This window comes from Mugil cephalus, chromosome 19, assembly GCF_022458985.1.
Source record: "Mugil cephalus isolate CIBA_MC_2020 chromosome 19, CIBA_Mcephalus_1.1, whole genome shotgun sequence".
NCBI classification, from domain to species: Eukaryota; Metazoa; Chordata; class Actinopteri; order Mugiliformes; family Mugilidae; genus Mugil; species Mugil cephalus.
This window is the reverse complement of record NC_061788.1, coordinates 15386586-15401069: the sequence shown is the minus strand read 5'-3', so window position 1 is coordinate 15401069 and position 14484 is coordinate 15386586. Positions and strand designations below refer to the sequence as shown.

Sequence of the window (14484 nt, the reverse complement as noted above, 5' to 3'; positions counted from 1 at the left end):
TCGAACCACATTTTCCATCTCCACCCCTCTCGTCACTGTGGAGTGTGTGAGAACACTGACAGGAAGAACAAAGTTATCTGTGATATCTTCTCCGAACCCCTCCCTCTTCCCAGAAAGCACATACACACACACACACACACATAACCACAGGTTATATAACAGCTGTGTAGTGGACGATGCTAAAGCTCGCTGTGCCAAAAGCACACAGGAGGTGGAAATAGGAACGAGGCACCGCGGGAGAGACGGGATGAGAGAGGCCGACGTGATGACTGGAGATAATAGGTGCACAGAGAAATGAAGGGCGGCGCAGGTGCTTGTGATGTGGTTCGTTTGAGGAGCGAGTGTTAGGAGAAAACGTTAGGGAGGATGCTGCTAGGAAGTCTGTTCAGCTTCACACCACTCGAAGCGTTGTTGACATGAACTGGCCGCTGACCTTTCAGCGGCTGATCTGTTGTTGGGCCTCCACTGGCCGTCGTCCAGGACGAGAGCGATCCTCCGCCCTGCGCTATGGGATGACTTCCCAAACACTACAGTAAAATGAATGCCGCCCAAATGGGTTAACCTTTTTGTTCATAAATGTTTTCATTATCAGCTGACAATGACTGGATGGTTCGAATAGGAAAAGACGACATGTGGCTTGAGCGTAGGTCATGTGAGCGCCCCCGCGGGCGAACTATCAAACCTAGCCTTGAATATGTTTTCCCCAGCAATAAAACAAAGCCTCCTCGTGTTCGAGCACGCCTGATGTTGACGAGTGGTTCTTCGGGGCGTGAATGACACTTTGTGGCTATTTTCGTTTGGCTCAGGGGGGTAGATGGCAGCTAAAAGTGATCAGAGGACATGGTGTTGTCTGGTTTATTTCTCCTAACATCATCTTTTGATAATGCAGCAAAAAGATGTCATCATGACACAGGAAGAAAGTCTGTTTCAAAGAGATGAAAGACTAAAAGCTTAAACCAACACACTATAGAAAAAGGAAGCTTAGCTTTGTCCTGGGCACAGGTTCTGTCATTGAAAATGTTTTCGTATATAGGCTTGCCGTGTCTTGATAAAAAAAACTTTTTTAAATTTGATTTACAGTCTATATTTTAAATGTGTCCATCTCATTTACACTGTTGTTTGTCATGGAGTCTGCCTCTGGCAAAAGAAGTGGCTTCCCTTCGAAGCTCTGATTGGCTTGATCATTTCTCAGGCTAGGGTTACTCCAAAAAACTGTTTTCCAAAAGAAAAAATCGTGGACACGAGTACTTTGTAAACTCTATTGGTATTTGTGTTTCAGAGGGGAAGAGAATTGGAGGGATGCAGGAAATGTTACAATACAACTCAGCCATGTGATGTTCACCGTTACGCAATCTCCGCTCCCCGGCATTGTCCGCAGCATCCACCAACTATTGTTGCACTGCGCAACAGATCCCATTCACTTTACACAAAGCACAGCACAAACCACCTGCTAGCACAAATGCTGTGTTTACAACAAATATGCACACAAAGACAATGAGAGAATGCAGGGACATATTTTAAAAAAAAAAAAAAAACTTCCATCAACATTCTCAACATTCCTCAGTTTTACAGCTGGCTAACACTTGCCTGACCAGATTAGACTAAAAACGAAAGCACTGACTTTATCTGTGGTTGTGGGAAGTCAGGAGGGAGGCTGACCTCTAATCTCGGGGCTGCGTCTCATAACACGGTGCTAGGTTTTCGTGGTGAAAAGCTACTGAAGTCGTGCTATCAAATTGCAGCTGAGCGGAGTGGAATGTCAGAATTTCACTTACATTACGTGTTACAGAACATGCGAGGGAGGCTCAGGGCACCTTGGTATGTTTGGGCACCGTTAATTCTTGTTAGACCCATGTTGAGTTATGGTGCCGTTCCAAACTTGGATGGGGGAGACTGATTTGCATGCAGTCGTGCAGGATTGAAAGTACTTTTTTCAACTGCAAGAACTCCCTGCAAGTAGGAACTAACGCTGTCATTTTTGATGCACCATTCAAGAAATGGACTTGGAGTGAACCCGTTTTAGTTTATGCAGTCTTAATTTGTGCACATGTATACCAGTATAAATTCAATTGTTCCTTTGGCACTAGTTCTGAGGGGGAAAGTACATCCACAAGTATCCATATAAATAGATGGCAGCGTAATTGTCAGGCTGAGGCATGTTTGCTGCCACAGCCTGTTTTTGTCCTGCGTGAAGCCTCCTTGCTGTCTAAATACTGCAGGCTAATGAGCTAGCTGCCGGAAATAGACTGGTGATTAACACACTGCTCTTCTCAGCGTCAGACGGAGCAGAGCTAGTTAATGCTGTAAACTAGCAGTGGGGAGAGGTTCACTCCACTGCTCCGTCTCTGGGTCAGGAGTCAGCCTTCGCTCTTTAATAACTCCAGGGCGGCTGTGCGGCTTGAAAAAGTGGAGACGGGATGTTATTTCTAGGGAACGGTGCAGGTACCATGCTGAAGAAGTGTGGAGCAGGGATGGAGGATAAGGTCAGGATCAAACCTTGATACCTTCACTATGTTTGTTTGCTGTGTTATTAGACATTTTATTGTAGTTGTATTATTTGACAAGATGGTCACTTTTTCAAGAGTATTAATTGTATTTATATTCTGTTTTTGTAGGCGTGTCAGATTGTCTAAACATAGCTAGCTGCTATCCCAGTGCGCTGCACTATCACGAATTGTATCTTTCTCCATTCTTTATCTTCCATAAAAGACCATACTATTTTTTTTTTCTTTTGAACAATTCATCTTCTACCTGGAACATGTGACGCTTGTAGGTGGAACCCATTAGTAATGTTTGACTGGTTGGAAATTCAACTTATTTTTGCATAAAAACTGGCTCCTACTTCCAACAAAAGATCGACAGCATGCAAATGTAATTAACGTGTTTTTGGAAACTAAAATCAAATCCAAGAACCCATCCAGTGATTTGTGTGCGAAACAGCTAAAAGCCACTTTGCATTAATTATACACCATTTTCTTGGTTTTTCTGTGAAGCTGACGGGCTCTTTTCGGTCCACATAAAAGCCACAAATAGCTCACGTGACCACAGCTTTTCCCCGACCACATGTCTTGATTTTATTCAGAACCTTTTGCCCTGTTAGCCAGCTACGCTCAATGTGTGGTCTCTGTACTGGGAGCCTTGTGGGACGAAATCCCGAAGTGGGCCGATTCGTGCTGGGAAAGGATTAGAATTATATGCTCGGTGGCTTTTCCTCCACACACAGATATGCACAGCCGCGTTGTTGAAACCCTCAGGCTTATCCATCCATGTGAAGGTTACAGCTTGGAAGTTAAAGGTCAGAAAAGCAAGCAGCTAAAAAAGCTGAAGAAGAAGAACAGCTCTTGGTGCTTGTGAGAGTGGAACTATAATTTACTTGCAAGTGTTCGCTGTGTGTGTGCGTGACTTGATGATGGGATATCAAATGAGGGCAACGATTGTTGACAGCCTGCTCCGTGTCCTGCTGGATTAACCCCAGCAGAGGAGTGGACGGTTACATAACCGGTGGAGGTGGAGGGAAGGAGGGGAAGAAAGCTACGTGTCCCGAATACTCACAAACAATCTTCACCGGTTTGTCTTCGTTCTGCTTTAAGTGGACTATCACAAATAACATGACACAGAGACATATTACAGTGGTAGGATGCAACAGTAAGTTCATTTAAAACTTAACCAAGTTGAATTTTTACTGTGAGACCAACAAAACCGTTTGATGCCGTAAACTGCGTTTTGACCAGATGAAAAAAACAACTTGCCCGATTGAATAAACAGGCCGATGACATAATCATAGGATGATGAAGTCTATTAATAGTCACATCTAAATGTATTACTCCTAGTTAAAGATGCCTGGTCCATTTAGTCAATTGGATACTAATCAAATTAACTTTCAAATTATCAAATTACACTTGCTGCTGTTTCTTGCTGCTTAATGGCAGTAAATAATTTAGCACTAAAATAATTCTTTCATTAATAACGTCCAGAAGAATTGATACAGTTTGTTGCTGTGTTGTGCCAGATATTTAGGTTAGGACCAGATGACACCAGTATCGGAATAAATTAACACTTAATCCAACGTTTTTTTTGTTTTTTTATGAATCCATGCGCAGCTTGTCTTCAGAGCTTTTTTTTTTTTTGGACTTGCACCACATATAAACATTCTGAGAAACGGATGAGCTTAAGATGTTGAAAGTGTCGTTTCTTTACAAGCATCAGAAGGACCTGCAGTTTGAATAGAGATCCGCCATCTGGAGAAAAAAAAAAACTGAAAGTGTTTGCTTGGCTTAGCTTTCCAGCAGGCGTGTAGTTAACTGCTTGTTGTACAGGCACATAGAAAGTCTCGCATCTTCCTCGCCTTCCCGCCCTAGGAAAAACATCCACGGCTGGCACACATGTGTCTCGCTACTCTGAGAAGAGGACTTGTGCTAACCGCGCCGATCGTTGCAGCACGCAACAGAACAGCCAGTCACAGGCGCTGTTCAGCTGAGCGTGAGGGCTCGAGCTAATTTGCTTGACGAAGGTTACACGGAATTAGGAAAGAACTGAGAGTAACTGCCAGGGAGAGAGGAACATTTCTGAGAGATTGATAACACAGTTCTACTGAAGGCTTGGTTAAGTTACAAAGAGCCACTGTGCGTACTAGGTGATTCATATGTAATAATGTTATCATATGCAGGCTAATGCCAGCACACATGGCAAAACATTTTGAGAAGGGTTTATCGCTATAACACGTTGATGCTAAAGCATCCGATACATGCTACCAGCAAGTTTTGAATGTTTGGCCATGAATACATAAGGATCATTATTGGGAAACTACAGAATGACATAAAAACCTTCTATAACAACTGCTTGTTATGCACCGATGACTGACTCGCTGTGCAATGACTGCCACATAATACACACAGCGCAGCATTTCACCGGGCAACCAGCCCAATCCAGTTTGTGTTGCTTCCACAGTATGAAATATTATTATACACACACAGAGAGCTGCCTTAAATCAATACGGTCGCTGTCTTTACTCCAAGACATACAGTTAAGAAATAATGGGCGGCTGTTCAGTGTTACCGCTCGACTGTGTATCCTCCCGGTTAGTCCTGCCCTCGCGCTGGCTGCGTTAAGCTGGATGTCCGTCCTGCGCTTGGAGAGCTTGTGTACACAACTGGTCACACTCTCTGACTACAGACCTTTCTCCTTAAGAGCCCTCAGCTGTGAGCGTGTTTGTGTGTGCGTGTGTGTGTGTGGAGTGCAGCATTAGTATTCAGCCCGTCGAATCCCACTGAAGCTCTCGTCAGGCCCTTTGTTGTTCTTCCATGAAGGGGTCTTAGGGGGGGTCCGGGGTTGTGTGCGAGCGGTGTCATGAGCCGTTTCGAAAGGGACACAAACAGTTGCTAAGAATCCAGACATGCAATGCATTCCTCCGTAACTCTCAAACCTCAAAAGGGGATTTTAACATGATTTCAGCCTGGTTGTTGATTGAAGCTCTCTGGCGGTTGGTAGGTGAAATTCGTCTTCATTATTATTCCTTTGCAGTGCTGCAGCATGCTGCCACTTTGCATGGGTGTCTGTGCATGTAGCTATGGGGGGAGGCACAACAGACCTGATTATGCTAGTTGTAGTTTAATTCAAAGCTGCTAACAGAAGACAATCCACAGAGCCACGTTTAAAACATTTAAAATTGTTTTTGTAAAACCGAAACGTAAATATCATCGTTATCATTGTTGAATGCTCTTTGGTTAAATCAAACTTCCCGACCTGTTGCTTGTGGCCTGTGTTTGTGTGTCTGTTTTTGTGCAGGTGGCCCTTGTGTTTTGGTGCATTTCCTTTGTTGAGGGCCATTTCCACAGACACAAGTTAGCACAGCTTCCTGGTTTCCTGTTTAGACGACATGTGAATGATGACAGGCTTTTATCCAATCAGTTGCTTCCCCTTTTTTTTTTTTTTTTGGATCCACGAAGATTGATCACCATCCACTGTTTATTTTGTTGTTGCTATTTTCATCGCCCAGCAAGACCGTTTTTAGACAATCTGTTGCTGAAGAACTGAGGCGGAGTAGACAGCAACTTCAGCCTGTGCCGGACTCCGTGGAGAGGCAGCGGTCACCTGCAAGCGGCTGATTTAATTTCATAGCCTGAAAAACATACGTAATGAACATGGTTCATAGACGACATTTTCTTCTCAGCAACACTAGAAATCCTCCCTTCCTGTTCTGGAAATGTCTAATGTCCAACCAAATGAGTTTATAAATAGACCTGAAAATAGACCACGCTGGTCCTGTCATGCTTAGTTGTGGGACTCCATTTAAAAACTGGCTTTAAAACCATTTATTCAATTATATTAGAAAATGTGCAGCTTTGCTATTTTTACCCAAAGTGTAGGGTTCATTAATTTTAATTACATTCTACTGTACATCTCATAGTTGTTGATGAGGCGAAGGAGATTTCATCACATGTTCACGCTGTTCACAATTAACTGATGTTACATGCGTACGACATATTTCCACAGCCCCTCAGACCTTTCCCTTTATTAAGTGCTATCCAAGAACGAAAAGCCAGACCGATGTTAATCTGTGTTTGGCCTCGCCGTCTATCACTTTCCTTTTTAGCCCGTAATCCCTCCCCAGGGAGTTTCTTTTTTCATATGGTGTATCCGAGACTTTCCAGACCTTCCAGATTCTCTTTTATTCCTCTTATATTGTTTCTGCCAATCAATCACTGCCGGGTAAGGTAAACAGTTGCTACTGTACCGGTAAAACTCAGGTATACTTTGAGGTCTGAACTTGTTTGGCAAGGGCTTGAATGTAACGGGTGTTCATTTCAACGTGGGCCCTGCGTCACGTTTTCATTTACAAAGACCGCATCGGAATTGATGCAAGGAAGCTTAATGGTTGACAGAACCTGAGGGAAATAAATGGGGGGATGAGAGAGGGATGAGGTTGAAGGAAAGGGGGGATAAGAGGGATCAAATGTGGAAATAGAGCATGGTCTTCTGTCGAGGAGGAACCTAGGGTGGTGTAACTCAGGGTGGGTCAGCAATCTTTGGCTCCGTGTGCCCTGCAATAAAAAAGAGAAAAGGAAACAAAAGAAAAAAGCGGAATGGGGTGAGAGTTGAGAATGAGACAAACACAGGCACAGAGGAAATAGACAGACCTTTTACAGGTAAACGCGGGAAATAGGCTGACGTGAGGAATGACCTTATTCCTGACCAGTTATAATAACTTTATCTTAGAGTACTCTACCATTAATACCTACACTTTGAACATAACACCTTTTTAGGATTAGGATCAGGAAAAAAACATTGTTGCTGTCATACTCACAGTTTTGTCCAGTTTCAACTTATTGTCTTGCACTGAATAACCAGTTTCAGTCCAAAATGTGTCCAAACGGAAACACAATTCACTATTGTAAGACTGTGACTTTGATCATGCTTGTGTTTGATCAGTCACGCCTTCCCCATGCAGTGCGCACAATCACATGTTTAAACCGACACAAGCTGTGTACCCTGGAGCCACTCTGCCATGACCTCATTACTAAAAAAGTGAATCTACCCAGGGCTGAGTGTCAAAGGTCCCAGTTTGATTAGTTCCAGTTCAATAACTGAGTCATTTAGAAATATGTCAGTTTCTAAAGTGATTTGTTTAGTTGTGAAAGAGATTTCCACAGAACCAGTTTGGTTATTGGTATTTTGTGGCATTTTCACGAGGTTTTACCTCCAGTTGACGCATCTTGCGTTTGGCTTTGCGTTCGTCCGGCTCGTCTCTAACGTCACACTTTTTAAATCCAAACGGCTTCCAAACATCAGCTTTCGGGCAGATGTTCAGAGGCCTCTCAGAGTTGTATTTGCCGCCATGTTTTGGAGCTCCCTCACATGTCAACTAATCTGGTTGTGCAGGCACGTGAAATCAGCCGTATGTGACTGCAGCAAACTTTCTAAAACTGTGGATGCAAGAAATCAGATATATTTAAATAAAACTGAGCCAACGAATAACTACGAATAAGAGTTCTGTCAAATCAAGATTGTTTTGACTCAGGAAACTATGAATATAAACAGATTTTTCAGTTCTTGCATTGTGCAACACTACATCCGGTACAAAAACAAAGCTTTGCGCTACTAATTGTCTGCGTGTGTGTCTTGGTGGAGGTGGACATTTTTCTCTTTCTGATATGCTGCAGCGGTTAAGTATGTCATTCGCTGTGTTTCAGATCAATCATGATCAGCTTCAGTGACATAAGGCTGCTCTGGGCGCTACTAGTTATCGACTCAATGAAGTTGACCCAGTTGCATGTTTTCCCTTTCAGTCTGCACATCTTTCTTAGTCTTTTCACCTGTAACAGTTCGTCTGTTATTTACAATAATTAGCCCGTCCCTCAATGAATCACCAGCCCTGGCGTACGGCGGAGACCATCACAAGTCTCTTTGTGCATTTCAGCCCACCCCCCGAAAGTGAACTCCCCGGTGCATCTGCGATAATTGGGTTACTGTCCCAATTTTCCGTGACCGATTTCTCTTGATCATATGGCTCAGAGTTATTTCGAGCCTGGGAACTCACCAAGAGCTTTGACTTTTCCAACAGGGCGCCTAAAAAAGGCCGGGAGACGCAGGATTTCATGCCGGTGACACAGCTCACTCTGCCTTTGTGTATTTTATTAATTTGTTTTGCACTGTTGGGAGGATTCAATCTGCAGTTAGCGGGAAGGGGAAGTTATTGCTTGTCACACACTGACAGACTGCGTAGAGGTCAGCGGGCCCACGCTGGCTCTCTCAGTGCTTCCTTTGCCTCGGACAGATAACCTCTCTGACCTCCGGACCACCGGGCTGGTTCTCCACATGCTGTCCCACGAAAGTGTCTTTTTTCGTGAAAGAATGTTTCACAGCAGTAGAGAAGAGAGTGGTAGCTAATTACAGCAAATACAATACCCGAGGAATAGCCTATGCTCATGCTACTCAAACACAGTTTGATCACGTTCTTGTTCTTCTGTTTTCATCCTGAAAGGCTGAAATGGAATCCGATATTGGCACCTTGCGCGTGGCGCCGTCCTCCATCATTTAGCAGCCGCAAACACAATAATGCTAATTGCGCTTGTAAATTCGAGGAAAGTGTTTCCAGTTCCATTGCGTCTCGATGTTGCGTTTCTCAGCAGAGAAAGTGAACCACGGCTCGGGACGGCTCTGGTTTCTAGCGGCCCGATCCTATGACCCGGCACGAGCGCGCTCGCACAGCACCACGCGGGCAGCCTGAGAGTGACCCCGACATCTTTTGACTTTGAAGCTACCAATACTTGGTAGTTGAAGGAGGATGATTTCCTCTTGGAAGTTTCATCTTTGTCGATGTAGGACGGACTCCAAAACGGTACTGGGACCAGCTCCTGGCATTTGAGCTCGCCTCAGTAATAATGAAATACTTCGAGGCTTAAAAGCTTTAAAGCGGGATGAAGCAGCACTTCTCGTTCTTTTTTATTAAAAGGTGGACACGACCAGTAAATCAGTCTAACCCTCATAAGGGACTGAGTCAACAGTCCCGTACAGACGATGACAGAAGAAAACATCATCATTGCCCCCTCCCTTGTCATCAGTCATCGTCTCTTCATCATTGCCTCTCTGCCTGCCTCTGTCTCACTTCTGACAGGGCCTGGAGATTAAAAGGGAAGCGGGGTAGCGGCATACACCTCCAGGAGGCTTGGTCTTACAGGAAGGGAGGAGGCACGGGGTGGATGTTTTTGGTCTGTGTGTGTGTGTGTGTGTGTGTGTGTGCGTGTGTGTGTGTGTGTGTGTGTGTGCGTGTGTGTGTGCACGGGGGCTCGCACAGAAGGGGTCTTTGTGCGTGGGGGCATCTGGACCGACGCACACACACCCTCGCACACGCACACACGCTTGAGCCATGACATCACAGCTCACCGTGCAGCCGGCAGGAATGTTACTGAGAAAGGAGAGGCTTTGTGGAGGAGAGGAAAAGAGACGGGAGGGGAGGAAAAGGAGGAGAAGAAGAGGAGGAAAAGGCTTGGCCAGGGAAAAGACCGGCACTCCCACTATCTGGAACAGGACGGACCAGGGCTGGACTCGAGTCTACAGAGCTAAACTGGATAAACCTTTTGAAGGGAAGACACACGAATAGCAGAAATTATTGTATTATTATATGGTTATATTCCCAAATGGATTTACAACCGTCACTAAAATAGATCTACTTTATATCTACTGGCACGTGTAAGAGCAACAGGTGAGTAGTGACCCTGTTTGAGATGTTTTAGATGGATCATAACTTTATTTGGTCAGAAATAATAATAGGGCACAAGCGAAGCATGTGAAATATTTCCATCCAGTCTTGAATAGTTTTGAGCTACAGAGTGCGACTATGAGCTGAACACTAAAAGCGAAGAAGAGAAGTAAATCCAGCGCATAGACAGACTCGCATATTTTAGATTAGGTCATGATGTCAAAGTTGAATTACTACCGCTGTGTTTCTCCAGATGTTGCAACACAACGTTAAGCTGCGCGCTTTGACCAACCGACTCCTCTGTTTCTGCCCTGACACTTATCCCAGCTGCTCGTTCCCTTGCTCCAGCTATCATCTGTCTGCTGATACAGCCAGTCACCTAACGTTTATCAATGTAGCCACTGATTTGCTTTGCCAGTGATGTACCATCACTGTTATCTCCCTTTAAGGGGAGCCTGACTGAAATCATGAATAAGTGCTGGATAACACTGTTTGGCCTGGGTTCACAAAGCAGGCTGTTTGGATATAAGAACACCAGGTTAAACCTGCAGCCAGCTCTAGTTTCTATACAGGATCATATTTAACCAGGAAATGGAGCCGGGAACACTCACTGCACTGGGCTATGCAGGAGCTTAGTTTATGTGTGTGTGTGTTTACTATACTATCATACTTTTCATTTTGTGTTTGCCATGTGTTTAGCCTGAAGTATTTGCTCTAAGAGAGGGTGTGATATTAATCCCAAGGACAATAATTCTTTGTGGCAGTTAAAGAGAAACCGAAAGACGGCCCCTGTGAGACGCAGAAATTGCGCCTGTCTTTCCAGTCAGGATGTGTTGGGGTGTATCCTCGTTCTGGCAGCGTTCAAACCCCCTCAGTGTCTACAGCGTGCAGCTGAGTGTGTGCGTCCTGACGTGGTGTTTACGCGAGTGTGTTTGCAATTCTTGTGCATCACAGTCAGAGCTTAAGCATTTCCAGATGTGATAGATCGAATGATTTGGAAAAATAAAATTGTACCACTGACTCGGATCAACTCCTGATAATATTACTTCACGCTTTAGGAATTCACATTCCTTATGATACTTATCACATTATTGAGACACCTGGGTGAAAGTGGGGGAATTTATTAGCTTTGAATTTACATAAAACCAGCTCTAAAATGGATCTGACTCTTTATATTTATTCTAAACGATCCTAATCCCAACGAGACTAAATTAGAAGGAATCCTTATGATGTCTTCACTGTCCCTCAACTTTCTCTCCTTTTTTGGGAAAAAACTCTCAACAGAGTTTTGACGTCACGGTGGTGGTTGTATTATAACATAGACATTCGTCCATATTTACATACTTCGAGAAAGTGGTGCTCAAAGGCCTAAAACACGGCTCTGATGTTCTCACATTTTCAAACACACCACGATCCCATTTTCTCACAGCGGTTCCTTTTTCACCCTTACACGCATTCACTTTCTTATGCACGCACACACACAGTCAAAGCGGGGTGTACAATATCCTTCATCACAAGTATTAAAGTCCAAGCCTCGAGGACAGCTAGCTATGCCTGGAATGTCAGCTCACCTCAAAGAGCGACAGAAACACACGCGGGAACACACACCTGCCGTAGAAGTACGCACACTTGAAAGAGCACACTTACGCATGCGCCGCTGCACGGCCCCCATCACATACACACACGCTTCTTTTCGGGCGCCGGAGGAATTGCATTGCATATGAGACATTCCTGTACTGTAGTACTGTTTTCCTGAGGCAGTAACAGGATATCCTCCCCCTCTGTACTGACCTGCCTGCTGGACACACACTCCCACGCGCACATTCTTGCGTGTGCACACGCTCACACAGAATACACGGCGGGTTAAATAAGCAGTAGCAGAAGACCTCCTCTGGGCGAGTGTGTGTGAATAGGGTGGACGTCTGGCCCCCGAATGGTCACTGATGTAATTAACCGGGTGAAAAATCATTCGACTTGTTGATGGAGAGAGCGTGGGGGGGGGGGTGAGAAGAAAACAACGAAACTGGAGATGGAGGGGAGAGGAGAAATGAATACGGCAGTTAGAACACGTCTGCGATATTAGTCTGCGACGTCAATCACAGTGCGGTTAGACAATTCTCTGTGCCGGATTTAAAAAGGTGACGTGTGGCTTGCGGTCGACGGTGTGATGGCGTTTTTATCAGCTGTGCTAATGGATTCGGGGATGGTGCTGCTGGTCCATCTGACGGTCCGCTGCTTTGGTCTGGTTTGACATTTGTGTAGACATAAATGACTTTAGTGATCTCGTCTCTTCGTTTTACGTGAGTCTCTCAAAATCTTGAATGGATTTTAAAAAACACACAGATGCAGGCAACAGATATCTCCTGCAGGATTAATCAAACGTTTAATGTAGTGCCTTAATCAAGTCAACGTTCCTGATTTGTACTGATAAAAAGTTCATTACCCTAAAAGTTATGACTTGTGTTATACTTACTTACCAAATCAGAGTAGATGTATCCATCAGTCAACCTAAATTATTCCTTTAAGACAATGTGTTTACTCTGGTATGCGTCACATTTTCTTAACGAGACAAAGTAAAGTCAAGAACATGCATGTGACTGAGCCGCTTGGGTCACCAAAATGCCTTCAGAGAATGTTTTTTTTTTTTTCTCTGAGGATGGAGGAGGAGAGGGCTATGAAAATGAGATACGTCAAACGAAGAGGGGAGTGTAGAGGACATTGTTGCTCCATCATGAGGGAGACAAGAGGAGGCTTTTCTAACAGAGCCACGCTGTTAAAATCCATCCATGTGACTTCACTGACCAGAGAGGATGCAAGATAGGAAGGAAAAGTGCTGTCGAGAGGAAGAGAGGAGGGCCGAGAAGTCAAGAGGGAGAAAAAACAAGGAGGAGTACTTTAGAAAAACATTTATCAGTAGAAATGTCCATGAGCTTTATATAATGGCAGTCTGATCGGAGGCTTTAGGTGTAGAATGGGGTTAAAAAAAAAAACTTCAGGGGTCAACAACTTCCTTATGGAAGCTAAAACATCCTTTAAGGTAGAGGCGTAATGTGTACAAGGCAGTAAAAAGGGAAGGCAGTATAGTATAGAGAGAACAGAGGAAGCCCAATAAAGACACATGGGTGTAATTGTAGCTGTTGACGTTAAGCTAACAGTGTGTCTGGAATGTGTCTGGAATGTGTTGGATGGGTAATTCACTAAAACAGAAGGTCACAGGTCTGATCCCTGCATGCCAAATGTTTGGGAACTTGTTTTCCAGAGTAACCTCCCTCTTGTACTGATCAGTGAAATGGGGCTTAAAGCCAGTATGTTCACAAAACGTATTAAAAAAACTGTGATGTACATTAATTGATATCAATAGCTTCCGTTCATCAGTATTATGATTATATCACTGGATAAAAGGAAGATGAGATGAGATAAAAGGATTCCACGCACTATGAGCTAAGGCCACATGTATTATTACTATTATTACCATATTTTCGAGTAGTTGTACAATTTGTTTCAACAAGAAACCAGTAGACAGAAAATGAAAAACGCACTAAATCAGATGAACGCAAAAAATGGATCATATTGAAATATGTAATTATGGAGGCCATGTGGGCCATTAGACTCCCTTTTAGTCCAAAAAAAAAATGTTTTTGAATACTGTGAATGTTTGTTGAAGTCTGTCATAACTAGCAGCATGGTTTCGGGCTCCCCCTAGTGGTGGGAAGGGATAAGAACACAGTGCATGCTCTACTGCTGCAATGCAGAGAGGCACATTAAAGTGTGACATGTGTGTGTGTGAGTTCACATAAAGAGAGGCAGTTTATTTTAAAGTCTTTATGTCCTCGCTTTGAGCCTACGTTGTTGTTATTAAGCTGACCATCAGGCAGCTGCAGAATCTCTGAAAAACAAATTGTCTGTTTGTCGAAACAGAAATCGTGGCAGGCAGCCGAGGATGTCAGTGACACAGCACCAAGAGAGCGAGCCCTGAAGAGCGTCAGTTTCCAGGAATCGGTCAGCGTGATCACTGACAGGCCTGCAACCATGGAGCTGGAGAGCCAGCAGATCCAACATGGCTGCCTGAGCAGCCCCAGTAACCGAGCCCACAGCGCAGTTGGTGCGAAAGGGAGTCCTGACAGTGAGGTGGTGCAGGTACGCAGCTTCTTGGAACAAGACTCAAGTTCAAGTTTGTTCTTTTAATTTCTGGAATTAGGCAAGTAACACAACCAAAACTTTGGCAATTATCCATTAAATTGCAAGCTCGCAGCATTCAGTTATTGCTATAATAAGAATTGTGCAAA

At 44.2% G+C, this 14484-nt stretch overlaps 1 protein-coding gene across 5 annotated transcripts in view; it reads left to right on the top strand.

Moving 5' to 3' along the window:
• LOC124996334 (A-kinase anchor protein 2) overlaps nt 1-14484 on the top strand; it is an 83159-nt gene that overhangs the window by 58364 nt on the left and 10311 nt on the right. For all 5 annotated transcript variants that reach the window (XR_007110836.1, XR_007110837.1, XM_047569207.1 and 2 more), the window contains exon 10: nt 14117-14335. Coding sequence is in view for 3 of the 5 variants with exons in the window: in XM_047569207.1 (XP_047425163.1) it covers nt 14117-14335 (219 nt within the window). In the remaining 2 variants the exon portion in view is untranslated. The remainder of the gene's footprint in view (nt 1-14116; nt 14336-14484) is intronic.